The following is a 21157-nucleotide window of genomic DNA, read 5'->3' as shown; positions in this document are numbered from 1 at the left end:
CCCGGACCTCAACGCCCCCCTCCCTCCCTCCGCGGTGGATCAGGAGACTCACCTGCAGGTGCGGCTTCAAAAATCCCGAGGTCACAGAAACATGGCACAGTCCGCGCTGAGAGCTCCGGGCGCTTCACCGGCTCCTGCCTGCACTCTGTGTCTGAATAACTGCACTCCTGTTCGGCTGCGGGAGCTTCTAGCGGAGATTAATCTGCGGCTGACTCTGGATCAGCTTTAAAGCAACGGACCGCAGTAGAGGGCGGTGTGTGCCCTGAGTGAGGACTGACAGGACAGTCTGCCTGCTTGACCACGCCCCCTTCACGCCAATCCGGTCGTTAAGTCTGACGTCACTAGCCGTGTCTTGGCCTAAACTCCGCTGCAGGTCCTTATATCAAACAATTACTCAGCATTACTGAGAGTTGAAAAACTGTCTAGTCTTTCATCTCTAATAAAATGATCAGCGTTCTGCTCTACCAGGTGTAACAATTGAGTTTAACATCCAGGCATCCATGAAAACGGAATTTATGACATTTAACAGAGTTAGAAGTTAGCAGGAAGTTAGCTTGCTAGCTTCTATCTATATATATATCAATATAGCATGTCCTGACTGCGGGGTTTTGGAAACAAATTAAAACGTACAGCTCTGTTATCACTTCCAACATATATGAAGACAGAAAGCTAAACAGCAGTGACGTTTGTAGGGTTACTGAAGTTTGGCTAGCTGGTGTATAATGATGTGCTACGTGACCACTAGCGACACAGCTATGTTAGCATAATATAAACAAGCTAACTTTTTTTCCACTCGATAAAAGTTAACTTGAGTGTTCTCGGTGGTCAGGAACAAATGTAATCGCATGGCAGGATGCTGTAAAAGGACCAAACTTCAGCCAGGAGAACAACTGAGATAATCCATCCACAATACGAGGTTAGTTATTCATATACTGCTGCATGGGCTGGGCTGTGGTTACATCCTAAAGTTTTAAAAACTGATCTTAAATAAATGATTAGCGGTAATAAAAGCCGAGGGAGGTCAACAGTGATCACTGACTGTTTTAGGAGCTTTTTGAGATTAAATAGAAGAAAATACAAAACATTAAACATGTTAACAACACAAAAGCCATATTAAACGCAGACTACTTTAGGCCCGGAAGTAGGATTCGTCACATCATCACTTAACAACTGGATAAATCTGCAGCAATTAGCCTATTAACCAGGGTTAGAAGCATAAAAGAAGATTCTAGCACAGAATAATATGAACTAATGAAATAGTTATGATATTGGTAATACAGAGAAATAAAAAACAAAAATAACTGGAAACATTTTATTATGAATATTTTTTTATTGAAGTTACAGTGTGTCAATTTTTCACTAACAGATGTCAGTAGCTGGAGTCTGCTGAGTTTTGTTTTCTTAACCCTCCCAAATCAAGAGAATAATCCTAGCTATGGTGGCTGCTGTAGGACAAAAATGTTTTAATCAGCCAAGAGAGATCAAAGACACTGAATCTAGATTTTACCTCATAACAACTGGCATATTTCTACTACTTTTTAAAAAATACATTATAAACACTTTTGAATAATATCAATACTTAGCAATAAATCAGGAATAAAACCCAGAAATGTGTCAATTAGATATTTTGGGTTCACCTCAAAAATGTGGGCTACTGTTCATCTGCAAAGTTGCAGGTTCAGATCTGGCTCGGAGTTTTCCCTCTTGTAAAGGCTGGCAGTGTGTATCTGTTTACTCTGGAGGAGTCTGCAAAACTTCATGAAAGGACTCAGACATGAGTCGATGACTCAGTTATTAAGCTCAGATCCCACTGATAAAAACTATACTGAGGTGAGCTGCTGAGGATATGCTGAACTTTTCTGCCGTAACACTGCTGTTTGTTCCACTGCTGGGCTACGTTAGCTACCCTTAGCTCATTTTAGCTACTGTTAACTGCTATTAGCCTTTATTAGCTGCTACTAACCTCCATTAGCTTCTGTTAGCATCTGTTAGCCCTGTCTATAACACAGTGTAACAACGTAATTAACCTGTTTTTACATTAGATGGATTTTACATTATTGTGGATTGAATGTTATTAGTGCACCAGTTAAGTGCTCGCCACTGAAAGCTATAAATGTCTTAAAAATATTCCAAAATGAGGGACATATTGATTTTTGATCTATAAATGTCTCAATAAACCAATAATCTTCAATTTATTGAGACAGTGCTGATAAGGTCACCTAAAGCTGCCTTCCAGCCTACACTCAGGGAAGAAGGGGGCCTTCGCAGTGATAAGGCAGCGAGGGCCCCCCCTGCTGGGACAGGACACACTCAGCAAGAGAGGCAGAACCTCTGCCTGCAGTAAAACAACACCATGGTACTAGTACTCAGTAAAAGTATCCGAGTATAGTCAGGACCCTTCCACGTGGCCTGAACCCAGAGATCAGTTTGTTAGCCAGAATCCTCAGGGAGAAGAGCTGCGAATGATGAAATAATGTAATGAAAATAATCCAAAAATCAGTCAATTGTCATGGTGATGACAATGAAAACAGGAAGTCATGTGACTGGAATTTCTGTGAAACCTTTTGTGAAAAGACTCAGAGTTTGTGACTGCGGCTAGCCTTATGCACACGTGTTTGTAAGAGTCTCACCTTCAGGAGGAGAATATCTTAATGAGACACACAAATATGGCAAATGTGAATTAAAAGTCTGACACACAATTGCAAATGGCACAAAATCTGAAAAATCCTGCCTGTTTTCAAAGAGAAACACTTGTGTGAAACTTTAAAGCGCATTGTCAGATCATCTTCAGCTGTGACATCACAATAATTTGCCCCACTTAGTAAATCTGTCCAGTAGTCCGTAAAGTAAAACCTGTCTTATTTTCTTATGTTTACCTGCTGTGTATAATTCCTTTTCTCCCCTGATGGGTTGAACAGTGACCACACAGAACCTTAAACACACTTTGATCAGTTGTTATAGATCATAATGTTGAGCTCATATAGCGTTCTGCACGCAGCAGCAGGTCAGTAGAAAGTAGTTTTTCTTCCACTGGTGTGATGTTTAAATGTAGCATGTCATTTTAACAGCTGCTGATAAAAACTGAATATGTCAGAAGGTTATGGGTGAAATGGAAAATACTGTTATGTTGAACATTTATATGCTCATTTCTGCTCTGTATTGTTGTTGTCATAAAGGGTGAGATGCTCAGTCACTATGAATTATAGGGTGGTGTTTTCTCCTCCCCTTTCATAAAGGATGGTCCAGCGTCTCCTCTGCTAAAGGAAACAATAAAAGAAGCACTGACGCTCCTTTCCTTAGTGTTTTGGAGAACTGGAACAGCTCAGATTATGGCCATCATGGAGATACTTGGAACGCACCCCGTTCTTAGAGCTTCATAAATAGCTGACCCTGATGACTGTGGTCAGGTTTGGACCAATCACAGTGCACATCTGAATCCTGTTTAAACGAGTCAGTGTGGCCTTCATTTACCAGGTGAGTCATTAACAGCCTGTTCCTGGCTGGCTGGAAACAGGGAAGCTTGCTGAGGACATGTAGGTAATGCAGCCAATGCTGACCCCTGCTGGTGAAAGCTTCAGTGGAGGGTAACCTTTAAACACAGTTTCCTGTTTGTTACTGAAGCGTGCGTCACCACAGCCTCAGCATCCAGAGATTGGTCCATTAGCAACATTACCGGTCGCTTTAAATCTTTAAACTGCTCTGGAATAAAGCAGCATCATCGACGTTGTTTACTTACAAATCTGCAGGAGGAAAATATTTACATGTAAAATACAAAATCTACATTAAACCTGACTTACAGTACGAGGATGATGAAGCAACGTTTCATACAGATGAAAACTGCATGAAAAAAAACTGAATCATCTGATTTATTTATACTTTTTCTTTTATGTTTTGTACATTTCAGACTCCCATACAGGAAACACATAAGGAAATAAAACAGGAGTATCTGTTTAATTAATGTATCATTTTTGATAGTGTATAAACTTTTGTTAAAATTTCAAACTGTTTACATTAGATCTATTCATATTTCTCATTTATTGATAAATATGGGAAAAACAATTACAGAAATTACTTCTTTTTTTGTTTTACACTCAATTCATTTTATTCTACAAGGTGAAATTAGCTGATTATTTTATAATCAATAATTTGTCGACTTTATTTTTATGCTCAATAAATCCAAAGGAAAATGAATATGGGGGAAAAAATGTCGTGTTCCGTACTGACAGAACATTGTGCTAAACATGTTTTTAAAACTTTAAGAATTTATTTCTAAAAATCAAGCTTCACAGATAGAGTTACATCTATGTCAGTGTCTGAGAGCAGGGCATGTGTAGTTTCACGTCCACTTTAAAGACACGTCAGAGCATGTATTTTGTATTTTTTGGCAGTGTTGGTCTTCCATACAGTGTGAGATTAGAAGTTTAAAGATGAAGCAGACAAACTTACACATCTGAAAAGTCATATTTTTTATTCTTTTTAAACACTCTGAATCAAACCAACCTCTATACCACAGTAGTGCAAGATTACCTGTGAATACGTCTGATCACATGACCTGCTGTCCATCCAGGTGAGGCCAGAGATCCCCTCTGATTGCCTCAGAGGACACCTGAGAGTTAACCTGCCAACAAGCTCCTTCGACACCCCCCCCCAAGAGAGTCTTGGCAGTCTTTGTTTCACTTCCTGTCGTCAATCACAAGGTCCAAGCGTGGCAGGAATAGCCACCACGGCAACACACATAGGCGATGTCTAACATCAGTGTATTGATTTAACGTCCCATGAACCAACTATTCCCAATGTACTAACGTCAGAAAACAGAAAAAATCGTTCCAAAGCTGGCAGGCTGCAGTGAGTACCCCCTCCGGTGGAGGTACTGATTACTACAGCCACAATTTTCAATCACGAATTGATTAGAAATGGAAAAAAAAGTTTAAAGTGCGAGTCCCTCAGACAGGTCTGCACACGACATGTTAAAGCAGCGGTGTGTTCAGTCACAGCAGCTCTCTGATTCGACGCATTTCAGCATTTCCTGTTTTTAAACTGTTGGAGTGACGTTTTGGCCCTTTAACGAGTTACCACAGCAGCACGGACATGTTAACCAGTTCCCAAAGTGCTTCTTCCAGACCTCATATCCTGATATTAGCTCAGAGGTCATGCCAACCTATGGTTCTAACCCGCCCTATGGATATGCCTACGTAAAGCTGCAGTACTCTCTCAAGCCCCTGCCACCAGATAAACACAGATGAGCTTCATCACAAACTCCTTCACCACTCGGCAGCCATCTTGAAACGCATAAAGGCACTTATTAGGCAGTTACTGTGGAACATGAAGGTCAGGGAACAATCAGACTGGTCAGAGGTAGAGTCAGGTCAGGGGTCAGATTTATTTGACCTGACAGATTACGCTGTACAGATGATGTCAAATATGTGATTGGAGGGCCAATCTCCGATCACACTGAGTGGTGAATCGTTGTGGAAAGCAGAAAGACGATCATTACTGTGACAAATTAGATTAAAGCCAACCGCTCAGAGGCATTACCAAGATGGCTGCCGAGCTGTGAGACTACTCAGATGGTCTGACCTTCATGAAAGGTTGTTACCCCAGCAGAAACCTGCCATTAGACCCAGCTGTCATCGATTAAGAGCTGCTACACTACCTGTATGCCCCCGAATGCCGCTCACACAGGAAGTTCCGTCACCGTGAATCTGACCTGATCGAGTCATAGCTGGTTTGATTTATTCAACTTTTACCTGCATTTAAAAACCATTCAACTGCTGGCTTCGTCCCCTCCTTGTCCTCCACTGTCAGGGTCGGCCCTGACACAACACGGAATCGTTGGTTTGTGTTGCGTGCGTGAACTCACGACACCTCGATGACCTCCATACTGCCCGAGAAGCTTGATTGACTCCCCGCCGTGCCCATTTCCTCGCGGGAGCGGCTGTCCGCCATCCCGTCTCCAAACTCCATCTGGCAGCTGCGCCGCTTCAGCTGCTTCTCAAAGCTGCTCTCTTCGTGCCAGCTCCTCCTCGAGTCACCGCGGTCATGTGTCCGCTGCCGCCGCCGTACCGCCTCCAAGCCGTGGTTGCAGCTGTATGCCGTGAAGCCGCCGCCGCTCAGGATAGCCGACGTAGAGTAGAAGCGCGTGGACTCTGAGGAGAGGTACCATCCGCTGGCCAAAGAAGAGGTGGAGACGGTGACAGGGCCCAGTAGGATGTCCGAGTGCCAGCCCTTCAGGGCGCTGCCACCTCCTGGTTTGGCGAGGTGCTGCTGGCTCCGCGAGAGGCCGAACAGGAAGCTGGTGGCGTTCTCCTCCATGCTCCCGCTCCGGTGCAAGTGGTGGGAGCAGTTGGTCGGAGCGGCGGGTGGCTTAGCAAAGCCGCTGGAGGCCGACAACACCGCTGGCTGCGGGCTGCCTGCCTCCTCCTTATCAGGGCTCTGCTCCGGCGTGGACTGCTCTGAAACCTCCTCCACCGGCGAGAACTGGCAGGGTTTACTCGTTGTCTCTTTGAAGGATGGCGGCTTGTAGAAGTCATTGCTGTCCCCCGACCCGCTGTGAGGCGCGAAAACTCGATGGGTGCCGCCCCCGCCAGGCTCACCATATGACTTGATGTCCAAAGAGAAGGAGCGTTTCAAGCGGGCACTGTCTTCTGAGCCGTCGGCGAGCTGCAGGCCACTCAGAGCCTGAGCCAGCAGGCGCTCCTCGGGGGCATTGGCTAAAACGCACGGCAGGGTCAAAGGTTCCAGCAGTGTCACGCCGGGCGTTGGGACCGCATCCTCAGGCTGAGCGCAGGCCTCGCTGCTGGGCTCCGGAGGATGGAGACACTTGGGTTTGGCATCCGTACCAGGAGGACTTTTTATCTTCTTCTCAAAGTCCAGCAGCTGACCCAGGAAGTTAAAGTTGGGCGAGATGGTCGGCCGCTTTTCCTTCACAAACCTGAATGAGGAAGAGAAACATTGCATATGACTATGGACAGGAAGCAACACGACAGGTTAATGAGGATCAAACACTTACGGCTGTCAGCGTCATTCAATACCAAACATGCGCACATTTAAAGTTTGCATTATCATATTTCAAATTATCATCTGCAAACTAAACTGCAACAGAAAAGTGTGGCACAAAAATCAGCCATTTTCTTTGTTTGGAGTTGTCAGGGAAGCCCAGACCTCCCTCTCACCACCTCCTCCAGCTTAGACTGAATGAATGACTGAACTCCTCACACTATCACAAGGCAGAGTCCATACACTCCTAGGGGAAAGCTAATTTCTGCCACTTGTGCCTTCAATCTAGTTCTTTCACCTTTAAAAGAACTAACTACAGTGTTAACAAACATCAGGCCGAGATTAACTGATACATGGTGTTCCCTGTGTTTGCGTGGGTTCCCTCTGGGTACTCCAGCTTCCTCCCACCGTCCAAAGACATGCAGTTAGTGGGGATAGGTTAACTGGTTAATCCTAATTGCCCATAGGTGTGAATGCGGGAGTCCCCGTGTGTTAGCCCTGTGACAGACTGGCGACCTGTCCAGGGTGTACCCCGCCTCTCGCCCTATGACAGCTGGGATATAGGCTCCAGCGCCCCCCGTGACCCTGAAAAAGGATAAGCTTGGATGGTGTTTCTCACCAACAATGCTCCATCTGGTGGCGTCCAATTATATAGCTGCTGTGAGGCTTGTGTACTAACAGAGTGTCTGAGCTCCAGATTCTGTCATGCAAACATTACGTGATGTAAAATAAACGTCTATAAACAGATTTATTAAACTTGTCTCTGGTTGCTCGTTGGGGCTTCAGAAACCTTGTCAATGGCTGACTGATGACTACAACCTGGTTATGTTCAGAGTTCAGTGACCTCTGATGACATCACAGGAGGAAGAACTCAGAAAACTGAGCATTCAAACATTTTAAACTAACAAACAGACTTGGTCCCAGGTCAGATTCAGAAGTCCCGACTTCTCACCTGTACGCCTCGTCCAGTGACATGTCCATCCTCTTCATGATGTAGGCGATGGCGATGGTGGCCGAGCGGGAGATTCCAGCCAGGCAGTGGACCAGGACTCGGGCGTTGGAGGCTTTGGCCTTCTCTGAAACACAACAAAGTTCAGACTGAGCAGAGAGCAGTAGGGTCTGGTTTATTCAGTCACACAAGAGAGGCGGGCAAGTGATGCTGACCTATGAACTCCACTGAGCGATCCAGCCACGGCAGGATCTTCTCACAGAACGAATCGTTGACGGGGACTCGGAGGAAGTGGGAGTCTGGGATGAAGTCCGGTTTGGGGCAGGTGTTGCTGGCGTTCAGGACGTAGGCAATGTCGTTCTGCTGTATCAGGTCCTGGAAAACAAACACAGGTTTGGATCAGAGCCGGACCAGAGAGGCTGGACCCCAAGAAGAGCTGGAATTTAAAAAAATAAAATACTTTTTTTTTTTTAAAAAGCGTTCGGGGGCAGGGCTGTGATGTGGGGGTGGTGCTGTGTCACCTTGTTGAGGACGTCCCTCTGGCAGCCCAGGTACAGGTGAGGCAGAATACGGGTTGGCCCGACGTTGGTGACGGGCAGGCAGGGTTGAGAGATGCAGGAAGGAACCAGGGTGGACTTCCCCTCACAGAGACCAGGAAAAAGGTGAGAGAACTCAGAGAACCCACCTGAGACCACACACACACACACACAGTCAGCTGACAGTGAAATAATAATGAGGTCAACAGCTGTGCTGTCGTGTTCGTTTCCTTCCTGCAGGAATCAGACTGAATCTTTGTCTCTGCTCGACTCAAACATCCTCATCACCTGTTGCCAGGCAACAAGCCAGAGCATTGATGTTCTGCAGCCTCCTTTGGAAACCGCTTTATTTCCAGCAGAGAGTGTCAGGTGAGTCCAGCTATTGATCATGTAAAGAAAATGTTCTGATTTATAACTACACCTGTGATCATGATTGTACACAATCCAAAGACAGAACCTGAAAGATATTCACACAGTTTGTAACTGAGGTCCAAACACTCCTGGTTTAAATGTCCTGGTACTTTTTAAAAAAATAAATAAATACATTTAATCAATTAAATTCTGTCACAATTTTTTTAAGTTTACTGACTGATTTTCTTCCATTTTTGACTTTTTTCAATTTGTTATGATTTGTATAATTTTTTCCCCTTTTTATAAATTTTTATTTTTTCATGTAATGTTTTACAGTTTGATATTCTTTTAAGTATGTTTTGCAATTTTAAAAATATTTTTTCTTTTATTTTTAAGCATTTCTTTTACATTCTTCTTTTAATTTTAAAAAATTAAATATTCTGTGTTTTTGTAGCTAATTTTAACAGCTTGTCTGTTTATGGATTTAAACATAGCATGTGAGCACTTCCTCCTCACATGCCTGTCTGACTCAGTTCGCTGGCGGGCGTGTTCTGTGATCCTCGGCGCTGATGAAGACTCTGGTCTCCCAGTGGAAGTGGCTGTTGTGTAACTGAAACCTCAGAGAGAGCACTTTGTTTGGTTTTTCTGATGTAAGGGTGGAGCCACCGTGCAGCATTACATCATCGTTACATAACGCCACACTCAGTAGAAATAGCTGCAGGCAGCTGCAGCATGCTCACTCAGAGCTAGAGCCGATCAGAAATCAATAATCTGATCGGTTCCTTCACATTAGCTGCTGCCATCTCACTTTAATCACCTATAACGAGTGTAAATGAGGTTTAATTGCGTCGCAGAGACATCCAGCAGGAAGCAGCCGCTCGCTCTCAGAGGTTTCCTGTTTAAACTTAGATTACAGCTGCATGCCAGAGTCAGAGGCTCAGAGGCTCAAGATTCATCGTCGCGACTCGGTGAACCCGGCGAACTGCTCACCCCCCACAGTTAAACGTTCCCTACAGGCCACACTCTGAACTTTAGTAATGGCAGAGCGACGCGGGTGCAGGGAGGCTCACCTGAGAGCAGGTGTACGGAGGGGAAGCTCCTCTCCAGTTTAACCAGCAGGACACTGATAAAGGACTCGGAACTCAGAGCGGCTGGGTCGGCAGAGCTCTGATCGTACACCACCACCTCTTGATCGGCCTGCAGTTCCAACTGCAACACAGATACAAAGGTACATCCAGGATCAGGAAAAGAGAAAATAAATCTGTACATAATAATAAAGTATATTGAGCTTGTAAAATAAATAAATAAAAAATTCCCATCAACTTGAAACTAGAAACAATGCCTTAGTGAGCAGGTGCAGATGAATGGCAAATCATGTCAGCATCACCCAACAACTCCACTCACCACATCAGGCACGGTCACGTCTGACTCTGAAAACATCGCAGCAGCACTTAAAGCGACAGTTGTGTCCATCTTTTATATACAGTTTGTGACACAGCGACCAGTCTTGTGTCCCCTGGCCTGCTCCGTACTTTAACCTAACGCATCGTTCTGAATCTCAGCCGTATTCTAACCACACTGGAGCAGCCCCCACCCTCCCACCACCACCACCACTACTCACCTTCTTCTTGGCTGAATGTTGCAGCAGCTCGGCAATCTGCACCTTGTCCTGCTGAAGCCTCCTCTTCATCAGCTTGGAGCAGTTCACGTTTACAGCCTCCAGGATGTGGGAGGTATTGTAGTCAACGAAGGGCCGGCTGTCAATCAGCACCACCCGGTCCAGCGCCCCCTCCAGCAGTGCTACCAGAGCCTCTGGCCCGATAGGGCGCACAGTCCCGGGCCTTGCCATACCCAGTCCAGTCCGCGACCCCGCACGCTCACACATGTGAGCTGCCTCCTCTCACTTCCCTACCACCCCCCCCCACCCCCCTCCCTGGTAGTAATCCTCCTCCCCCCTCCTTGTGGGCGTCCCGGCCGGCAGTCCAGCGCAGTAATGCAGTCTGGCCAGGAACCTCAGAGGATGAAGAGCTCCATTGTGTCGGCCGGGTATGATGTCATCCCGATGGCAGCCCCAGAGAGAGAGAGAGAGAGAGGGGGAGAGAGAGCCAATCCCAACTGTGTGTGAGATGGTGGTTCAGAGTGTGTGTGTGTGTGTGTGTTCAGTCCATCAGTGTGTGTGTTTGCAGCGAGGGGGAGGGATTTTCATTCACTCCAACAGCCGTCTTTTCTCCTGATGACATCACTCTGAGTTTTAAAGTCTGAAACACAAACAGAGTCAGAGTGAGTCTGCATCACAGTCGCTTCAGAAACGTTCAACGACGCCACGCCAAATCAGGACAAACTTTATTCACACAGAAAACCATGACCGTGAGACAGGTGGGTCACGTTGTCCGGCACACCAGGATGACACAAAACGCATCGCACCCAATTTCACTAAACTTTATAGAGAGCCTGAAACATGAGCAGAGGAAGGAGCTGGAGAGTTACGGCGCTGTTCTCATTGCTTTCCTGAAAACCGTGAAAAAACAGATGTGCGTTTTGGAGTGGGCCTTACAGTCAATAATAAAGATTTAAATCAGTTGTTTGTTGGGAGGAGGTACACTACATGCAGGTGATCTCACCTTCCAGCTGAAAATAATTATCAAATAACACCCTCATACTGAGCTGTGTAAGAAATCAGCACACACACCTTCATACATCAAATTACTTTTTGCACAATGTTCAGTTTTTTGCACAACCCACTGTCATTGTTGCACCGTCTTGTGTCTGTATCGTTCTGTTCTGTCTGGTGTTGCACTGTCTTTGTTTTGTTTTTTTGCAATTTTTGCACACTTGCACTTTATGTAGTCCTGTGTTGATTGTCTGTTATATGTTATATGTAGCACCATGGTCTTGGAGGAACGCTGTCTCGCTTTACTGTGTACTGTACCATTGCACATGGTTGAAGTGACAATAAAGCCACTTGACTTGACTTGATCCAGCTGTGCAGGTATGACAGAAGCTGGTCTCAGGATGACTCACAGCTCTGCACCAGGAAACTCCCTCATGCTGTAAAAGTTAGAGCCGAAAAATCCCCAAACTTGTTACACCTCCTCCTCAGAGTGGGACTTAGTTGCTTGGCACATCTGTAAAGGGTCCTGCTGCTTCATTTTAGTGATGTCACTGAGGTTCAGCACACAAGTGGTCAACCGTTAAACTCGCGGTCCCAGCCAAAGGAAAGTGAAACCATCCACCTGGGATAGATGGAGTGGTCCCAGGTCTCTACAGCTGCAGATAACACAGCGGAGAGCAGGAATCCCAAATCACCTTCACAGATAACTGTAAGCAGGACTGATCCGTATACAGCGAAGAGACCCAGAAAAAGTCCCCACATTTTATTTCCTTCTGTCGGCTGCACCACATTTACAACATGTTAACAACACGGAGGCAACGCTGTAGCTCCACAGACTCACCAGAATCTCTGGAGTGGCTCTAACTTTGCTGGATTGTTGATGAATAAACTTATGTGAGATGTAATTAAGACACTTTATCAGAGGGAAAGTGTGACTTTAGATCAGGGGTGTCAAACTCGCAGCCCTGGGTCCCCTTGCAGCCCACGTGTTGTTGAATTTAATGTTAAAATAAGTTCTTTAAAAAGCAAAAAAAACATTTTAATATGAAGGCAATATGAGCAGAGAGTACAAACATGTTTAAGGATTGGCTGTGTTAGTGAGAGAGTTATTTGTAAAGAAAACACCAGCAGTCAAAAACTAATGTGTAAAGTGTAAAAACTAATGTCTGTCTTATTTTGTTAAATACGAACAAAATTATAGGAGAAGTGCTGCCATGTGTTTGGCCAGAAAGAGAGTAACAATTTATTTATTTGGTAGTTCATTGTAAGGGTTCAGTTAGTTAAGAGTGAGGGGAAAAACAATTGTGTTCATGTTGCAGTTTTGTCTTTTTATACAATATTTGAAATCTACAAAACAAACAAACAAACAAAAGACACTACATTTTTGGAAATATTTGTGGGTGTTTTCCTGTTTGTTTGTTTGTTTGTTTTTTAGTACTACTTGAAAACACTAAAGTGAGCTTCAGGTCATTCAAGTTTGAGACCCTTGCTTTAGACACTCGAGCCTGACATCAGCTGCACAATGTTAGCTTATAACCAGCTGCTGCTGTTTAGCCGGCTCGCTGTCAGCTGTGGGGAGACGTGAGGGTCACATGTCTGAGCTGCTGACAACGACGAGAATATATGAGCACGTTTATCTTTGTTTTCATGTGTTAGACTTCACTCAGGAGAAGCTTGAGGAGAAAGAGGATCAGGTGGAGATGAGACTGATGAAAGTGGTACCTGTGATGATTAAATGAAACCAATGATTGAAGGTGTGTGGACAGTGGTTGCAGAGCTGTGATGGTGTTTAAAGAGTTAACATGTCCACAGTGAGCTGCACACACAAGACTGCAGCTCCAACATCAACCTTCAGGTGTGTTAGCATCACGTCCACATTAAAACGATCGTGTAAACTACAGCCATCCCTCCAAAGAGCACTGACCTACATTCCCCCCCAACAGAACGGATGGTTTATGTGGAGGAACTGAATTAGCGCCTGCAAGGAGGAATGTAAAATCAAGAGGAGACCAGCCTGGAGCCATGAACCAGGAAGAAAGAGGACGATTGTGTTTTCTGAAGCCTTTAAACAGCAGCTGGAGCTTATGGCTGTGTCTCCAACATCAGGTTCCACTTCAGTCCAATAATTCGGATCCCGCTGATGTTTTTCCAAGCCAGGACATTCCTGCTCTGACACCCGATCTGTCAAATTACCGGCTACGAGCTGCAGGAACAGATGGCATCATGGGCACCGGTCTGCAGAAACACCTCGACCCAAATCACCTGCCAGCCTCCTGCAACATCACACACTGAGCTCAGGCGGCATGCCGGGGTCACGTGGTCCACCGTAGTCATGACATTACCATTAATCTTAATTGGAACCCACCTATAAAACTTTCATGTTAAACATGAACCCCTGCGGCAGGAGATCTGTGACAGGAAGTGAGGTGACCAGGCGCCTTGTATAACATCCCTACTGCATTTAGATTCAGAGAGACAAACAGGCTGCTTGGTCGGCCTTCTGACTCAAAAGCCTAAAAATAGCCCTGGAGTGTTATTTGTGTGACAAGCCGATGTCACTGTCACTAAAGCAGAAAAACAAAAATAATCTGAGTGGTGGGCGCTCACTGAGTACTGACCTCCTGTCAGAGTTTGGTTTTCTCCGGAGGCTCGAGCTCTGAGTCATGATGATTTTAGTCTGATGGCGAGCGCCGGCCTCGTCCTCAGCTCTACACCACAGGTAAGAGTCCAGGTAGAGGCTGTTATCAGGTGTAACAGAGCGGTGAAGTCAGGCCTCTGAGACACAGAGAGCCCTCATCTTCAAACACCATCAGATAAAGAGCGCTGCCACTTCCTGCTCCTCTGCGCCTCTACATGTGACAGGTGCGCTCAGAGCTTGAGCTGACAGTGGAGACCGGTCAAAGGTGAACGACCCGAGGTTAAAAGCAGCCAATCACAGGACTTTAGCCCTGTGCTGACATCACACACAGACAGGTTAGACTACAGCTGTGCTCACCTGAGCCAACACTCTGAAAATGACGTTGCAGCGTTGACCAATCACCCGGAGGCAAGCATTCAAAATAAGAAGCTGGTAAAAAGGTGGGTGGGGCATGCTGCAGCACATTTTTTAACTATTAATTATGATAAAAAAAAATTTAAATGAGGCTTCCAAAGCCTTCCTACAGAGAGGAACTTGTGGTTCAGCCCCAACACATGATCAGCTCACTGTGCTGAAGAGGAAGTAAACCAGCGCTGTGATGGCTATAAACAACGCCATGATTAAGCGTTTAATTGTAATTGGTGGAAACGCTGTCAGCAGCTGGCCGTCACCCTGACATCACTTCCGGTTCCCTCAAGGACACTGATCAGGCTTCACCACCATCCTACTGACCTGCATGACACTTAAATTTCCTCACTGAGCACACTCACTAAACATAAACGCATAAATAAAAATAATTCACTGCTCTGGTCATGTGACCCACCGGCTCTAAACTGACACCTCTCAGCATCGGTGCAACGTTTAAAAACAAAGCACTGAAAACGGGGAGGTTTTCCTCTCCTGAAGGAAACGCACAGATAATAAGTGAGTTAGCTGGGTTTCATTTACCTGACAGTGCTTATGAAATAATCTAACACAGGTTAGGCTGATAAAGGTCCACCCTCACAGGTGAGTATTGATTACTGACAGATTGATTATTGGCAGCTTAAACCATCAGTTTTCAGTTCCTTTAGACTGTTATTACCACTGAGATGAAACCACAATTGTTTTATTTCATTAACTCTGTTCCGTCACAGTCTGGATATCTGTAAGAACACAGACTCTCAGGGGACTGTCTGGACCGGTATAGCACACACCTACAGCAGCCGGCTAGGTTGATCTAACCCTGCAGTATTTCAATCCAAAGTTTTATTATTGTACATGCTGTGTGGACCCTCTGATGCTCATATTATCCTTCAGTATGTTGATCATGCTTATTTGCTGCCTGCGTTTGTACTGACGGTGTGCAGAGATGATGAGAGAACAGAGAGACGGTTCTCAAATTTAAATGTCAAACCTTCTTCTGAAGTCTGAAACGTGACTCTGAGGTCAGATCACTCAGAGAAGTGTGAGCTTCATTTACTCAGCTTACCTGATTCACACACCTAATGGTCACCTGTTAACTTTGTAATAACTTATTTACATTTGGAGGTTTATTTCACTTAAAAGAATAATGGAACATTTCCATTACATATATTATTTATATTTAAAATAAATGTACCTTTAACTTTAAGGACATTTAGTAAGGGAAGTCTAGTGTGTGCTGTTAAAAGCATGCTCAGCAGTTTAAAGGTTATCTGAGAGTCTGAAGGGTGCTTCATTTATCAGACATTAATATAAACAAATAGGCTTTATCTTTATTTTAGGAGGTTTGGGCAGATTTAAGGAGAGCTTAATGTTTACAGCTCTGTCATCGGTGGTGTTCAGGGTTATCTGAAGGAGATTAATGCTCATACTTTACCTTTGAGGAAGTTTCACCATGTTTAAGGAAGACTGATCAAAATGAAATTGAGATGAGCAGATAAAAAGAGTTTCTGCGGTAATTAATGGATATCTGCCTGCATAGACTGGGTTAGTTATTATTTATAAGGATGTTAATACACATACATAACGCTAGTTTCATTTTAAGGAAGTCCTGGCATATTTAAGGGAACTTACAGGCACTGGAACTGTAATATGAGCTAATATGAGTGGTGTCAGCAGAGTTTAAGGGCAATTTAAATAAATAAGTAAATTTGCTATTATTTAAAAGGACATTACTACCCACAAATATTGTTCTGTCTTTATTTTAAGGCAGTTTCGGTATATTTTAGCGCAGTCACAGACGGTCTAATACGAGCTAACCTGTGCTGGTGTAGTGTGAGTTTGATTTAAGGGAGGCCTGGCTGCTGTTGGAGGCTCCTCGCTGGTTCTGGGAGCTTCGGGCGGTGTGGGCGACATTTCGGATGTTACGTTGGCCGTTTTATAACTCTCTCAGCTCGCTGCTCTCTCACATTTTATCGGTGTGTCTCCGCGTTCAGGACCGTCTGACCGCCACTCTGGCTCACCTAAAAAGAAACCGACGAACAGCGACGTTTTCCCGCTAAGTTCCCCTCAGACGAGGGGTTAGCCTGGGCTGACACACGGAGCGAACTTTAACTTTAGGCCCGGTAACGGAACTTCAGCCGCCGCTCGGTTACTCTTTAACCAGAAATTTTGGTGAACTCACCGTCTGAAAACTCGACGTCAGAGTCCGGACAGCAGCTCCTCCGACCCGGCTGGACAAACCGGGGGAGTCCGCCTGGTGTACCGGAGAGGACGGGTCGCAGAGGAGAGCAGAAGCGGCGGAGGGACTCGGTGAAGTCCTGGTGCTGCCATAGAACGATGAGGTCACCGCGATAAAAATAACAGCATGGCGTCATCGTCAGAGCTGCTCGGCTCGGCGCAGCGGGCTCTTAAAGGCGCAGGCAGCGATGCACTGCGCACGCGCAAAATACTGCCTCTTGAAAAGCCCGAGAGTGCTGTGTCCTGCAAAATATAGTGTATATACTGCAAATTATATTGCGAAATATACTGCAAGTTATACTGTAAATTATACTGCCAAATATATTGCAAGATATACTGTACAATATATTGTGAAATATACTGTATATACTGCAAATTATAATGTGAAATAGACAAGTTCACTGTACAATATACTGCAAAGTGTAAGTCACAGCTGAAGATGATCCTGGTTTCAGATGAAAGAAGACCTTCCATCTGCTCTCACCTGCTCTCCGCAGACACCTATGCTCACTCATATGAGCCTGAAAGTTTACCCAGAATGCACTTTGTGAGGAACACAGATCAAACACGGACGCAGTTTTGCTCCTCTCCGTCACAGAAACAGTTTATTCAGACTTTGATCAATCACACAGGTGCTGCTCACAAAATAAAAGTCCTGCTCTCGTGACGAATGCAGTGTAAACCTGATCTAACGGAGCCTGATAGTGTTTTTCAGGCTTGAGACTTTCATGTGCTCTGCTGCACTCAAAGTGTTGGAAAAACAGTGAAAGCATTAATCTGGAACCTGTGTACTTGGAGCACTGAAAATACTGCCAGCATGCTGGTAAAATGTCAGATTCTGGTGGATGGGATATTTTTGTGTGTTTGTGTAACCTTGCTGATTGTGTAATGTTTCTGAATCAGCTAGTTGTCTTGGGATGGCGAGCACAGAGATGACAATGGAAGCGACACAAGCAGAAGAAAACTGAAAGCTCTCTCATACTGGAGCAATTAGGACGCATGGCTAACTCTCACTGATGAAGGCATCAGACAGACGGTTGTCAACTCATGGCTGCTTTCAGATGCTCTGAGCACACTTGTTTCTTCTCACAGTAAAGACTTTCATCTCTGGTTCATCTCACGCCAGCAGGTTTAAAATATAAATAATTTAAAAAAATTTCTGGCTGCTGAAAAAGTAGCTGGAAATGCACAGGAAGAATCAACGGTGTTCAACAGACCAATCACAGCAGCTGCATCAACCTGACGTGCAGGTACTTTTTTAGAGGTACAGGTTAGGTTAGAGTGTGGAATTAGGGGAGTTTGTGGCTATGTTGTAGTTATGATGCAGACCATACATCTAAAGTAATGAACGCTAAAACACGCGTGAACAAGCTGTGAGAAGATCGGCAGCTCGGTTCGATTCAGAGAGAAGCTGATTGCTGAGGCAGAGCAGAGATTAGGAGCTGATCAACGAGCACAGAGAGTAGTGATGGGCTCACATGTTCTGCCTCGCAGCTGCTCTAAACGGTAAGCCTGAAAATAAAAGCAGTGTTATGTCTTTTATTCTGACACAGTGTTTCACTACATCACTTTCTCTAATGGTACCGCAGGAGGTACAGAGGTCAGAGGTATAACCATAGTAACCAGTTAGAATCACACTACATGAAGAGGTTTGATCGTAGCTCTACTGTCGTACAGGTACAGTCAAGATAACAGCCACACCTGAGGAGGAACGGCAGGTAAATGTGACAGTCATGGTGGTATCTGTGATGCAGAGACAAATCCCACTAATTGAACTGATCACAGCCACAGAAAGAGAAATTTGAAACAACAACATTGCAGACGTAGAAGCAGAGCAGCTGCGGACAAAACTTCTGCCTGTCTCAGCAATGCAAAGCCCCCAGCATCCAACATCAGCATGAAGGAGGAAGGCACTTACATCAGTTAGTAATAACAACATTATCATCCTTCTGCCGGAGGGGTAGGTGCACAGTTTTGCTAAACCATATAGACTATCATGAGAAAATTTGTTCAGTGACAAAAATACTCATGAGCCCAGAAACGAGACCCAGGAAGTGATTACAGGAAGAGGGTGATAGATATTCTGAAGCAGGTAGAACAAGATTACGCTACTGACCGGACCACATACCACAGGCTATTTCTAGGGGAAGCAACACCAATTCTGTATGGTGTACCAAAGACACATAAATAGGGTGTACCTTTAAGATCACTTGTCTGTATGATCAACTCGGTCACCTATAACATCTCAAAGTATCTGGCTTTGATGCTCAACCTGTTGGTAGGCAACATTTAAAAGTTGATGTATACCATAAATCAGATCAGTATTTAAGGTTTGACTCTCATTATCCACTGGAGCACAAACTGGGTGTCATTAGGACACTACAACACAGAGTGAACAACATCCCCACAGACACAGGGCCCAGGGAAGCAGAAGAACATATCAAGAAGGCTCTGAGTAAATGTGGTTATCCCAGCTGGACATTTGAATTGTTTTGTGTCTTCCATTTCTGAAATATCTCTAAAATTAGAAATATCCTGTCTCAGAGTGACGCTGAAAAAACTAGTTCATGCATTTATTACTTTTAGGACGAACTACTGTAATTTGTTATTATCAGGATGTCCTAAAAATTTGATGAAAAGCCTTCAGTTAATGCAAAATGCCACAGCAAGAGTACTGACTGGGACTAGAAAGGGAGAGCAGAATTCTCCAATATTGGCTGATCATCAGTCAGTCCTTTTCTACATTAAGTGCTTCGTAGAGACTGTGACAGTGACTAAAACCATCTGGGTTGTTCCTAATGGAAAACCTTGGTTGACAAGTGCCGTACAGGCTCTAATCAGAACTCGTGAGATAGTTCCCTGTACAGCACTGCATGAGCCAACGTAGCAGGGGCATCAAACAGGGCAAGGAGGCCTACAGGAGGAGCATAGAGGGCTGCCTCACCGACAGCAACCCCAGGCATTACTGACAGTTTGCACTTTCTGAAGTATTATCTGGTACATCAGCATTACAGGTTAGTAGGGCAAGCCACTAAATTAAAGAACCCACGGCCCTACTCAGTGCTACAACACCCCTTTGATCTAATTTGAATACTAGCTACATGGGTTGGGTGCTACACTATGATGCACTGAGTGTTTCTTCTTCACTCACTAGTGCTCTCTGCATTTAATCATTAGTTATTGTTAAGTTATTAATCTCTGGCTCTCTTCACACATGTTCACACGTATCATGACAGAACTGGGCATGATCTTTAAAATAACATCTACTGTCAGTGACATCAGAGGAATGAACAAAGTGTGTGTAACAGTAGCCTGATGACTTCATACTTCACCTGAACAGTCTCAGCAGGATCCACCATGATTGCTCTCCATGTCTCTTTGTGCTAATCCCACTAAAGCTTGGTGAGGAAGTAAACTCAGAACAGAAGCTCTGATATTTGTATAACCTTCTTCCACAACATCATCTTCATTTCCTCTAAATTTCCAGCAGCTGATGTAACAGGTTTAGTCAGCAGGTCATGGGTAGATTAACATACATTTGACCCTTTGGCCTGTGAGGAGATGTCATCATAGAATCCACTCTCAGGGACAGCAGGATGTGTTTTCTTAATATAAATAATTGAATGAATGAATGAATGAATGAATGAATGAATGAATGAATGAATGAATGAATGAATTAATTAATTAATGAATTCTAACCCTCTGAATGTGATGATGAGATGATTGTGGAAGAGGAGAGGTGGTTATGGTTATAAGTTATGGCTCTTTAAAGACTTTAAGTAAAATAATAAAATATATGTGCATTCATATCCAACAGTGAATTGGTGTATACTGAAGACTGAGTAGTAAAGATGAGCTCAGACTCTCCATCAGTTTCTGTCCTGCACACACTGACCGTCTGTTCTCTGTGACAACAGTGACCCTTACAAACCTTCTTCATATTATTCTGTTTTCTTTACACCAGATGACGGCAGAATGCAGGTGAAAAACTTTATTTAAAACATCAAAGGTTGAAAAATATATCTGTATGTATCAACTTCTTAAAGCATTTGGGTAAACAGTGTGAACTTTCACCTGTTAACGGTGAACTTTCAGCCACAGATTCTAAAGTTTGATATGTAATTTACTAAGGAGACTTTTTAAATTTTAGAGGCAAAACTCATCAGAGAGACAGTAAAGCGTTTTGCTTTTAAGATCCAAATTATGAGATTCTAAAAAAAAACTTCACTCATTCACATGGCGTGATCTCAGACCGAAACTTTAACTGAGCGTCCAAATTCAGACCGTCATTATGAAAAGTGAGAATTTCTGGTCAGAGGAGGGTTGGGAAAGGAAAAGGGAACAGGTCGGAGAAAAGCAGAAGTTTTATTGTTCCCTCATTTTGGGAAACCCAGAGTTTTATCGTGTAGTTAGAGAACGCAGTTTTCAAGACC

General features: G+C 44.4%; 2 protein-coding genes across 9 annotated transcripts in view; both read right to left on the bottom strand.

Annotated features, from left to right (window-relative positions):
* Positions 1-271, bottom strand: part of eps8a (EGFR pathway substrate 8a, signaling adaptor) — a 34562-nt gene extending 34291 nt beyond the window's left edge. For 6 of the 8 annotated variants that reach the window (XM_085139111.1, XM_085139117.1, XM_085139121.1 and 3 more), the window contains exon 1: positions 53-271. The gene's annotated coding sequence lies outside the window, so the exon portion shown is untranslated. The remainder of the gene's footprint in view (positions 1-52) is intronic. The other 2 variants (XM_085139115.1, XM_085139116.1) reach the window with 1 other exon arrangement.
* A 4178-nt stretch (positions 272-4449) lies between these two features.
* dusp16 (dual specificity phosphatase 16) lies at positions 4450-16871 on the bottom strand. Its single transcript, XM_085139122.1, has 7 exons — positions 16669-16871; positions 10454-11090; positions 9903-10041; positions 8467-8630; positions 8161-8320; positions 7949-8072; positions 4450-6931 (listed from the first exon to the last, which is right to left on the bottom strand). The coding sequence occupies exons 2-7, from the start codon at positions 10715-10717 to the stop codon at positions 5857-5859; spliced, it is 1926 nt and encodes a 641-aa protein (XP_084995248.1). The 5' UTR covers positions 10718-11090; positions 16669-16871; the 3' UTR covers positions 4450-5856.
* Between the last annotated feature and the right edge of the window lie 4286 nt (positions 16872-21157).

This window comes from Neolamprologus multifasciatus, chromosome 17, assembly GCF_963576455.1.
Source record: "Neolamprologus multifasciatus chromosome 17, fNeoMul1.2, whole genome shotgun sequence".
NCBI lineage: Eukaryota > Metazoa > Chordata > Actinopteri > Cichliformes > Cichlidae > Neolamprologus > Neolamprologus multifasciatus.
Note: the sequence above shows the minus strand (reverse complement) of the source record. Positions and strands in the feature narration are given on the sequence as shown.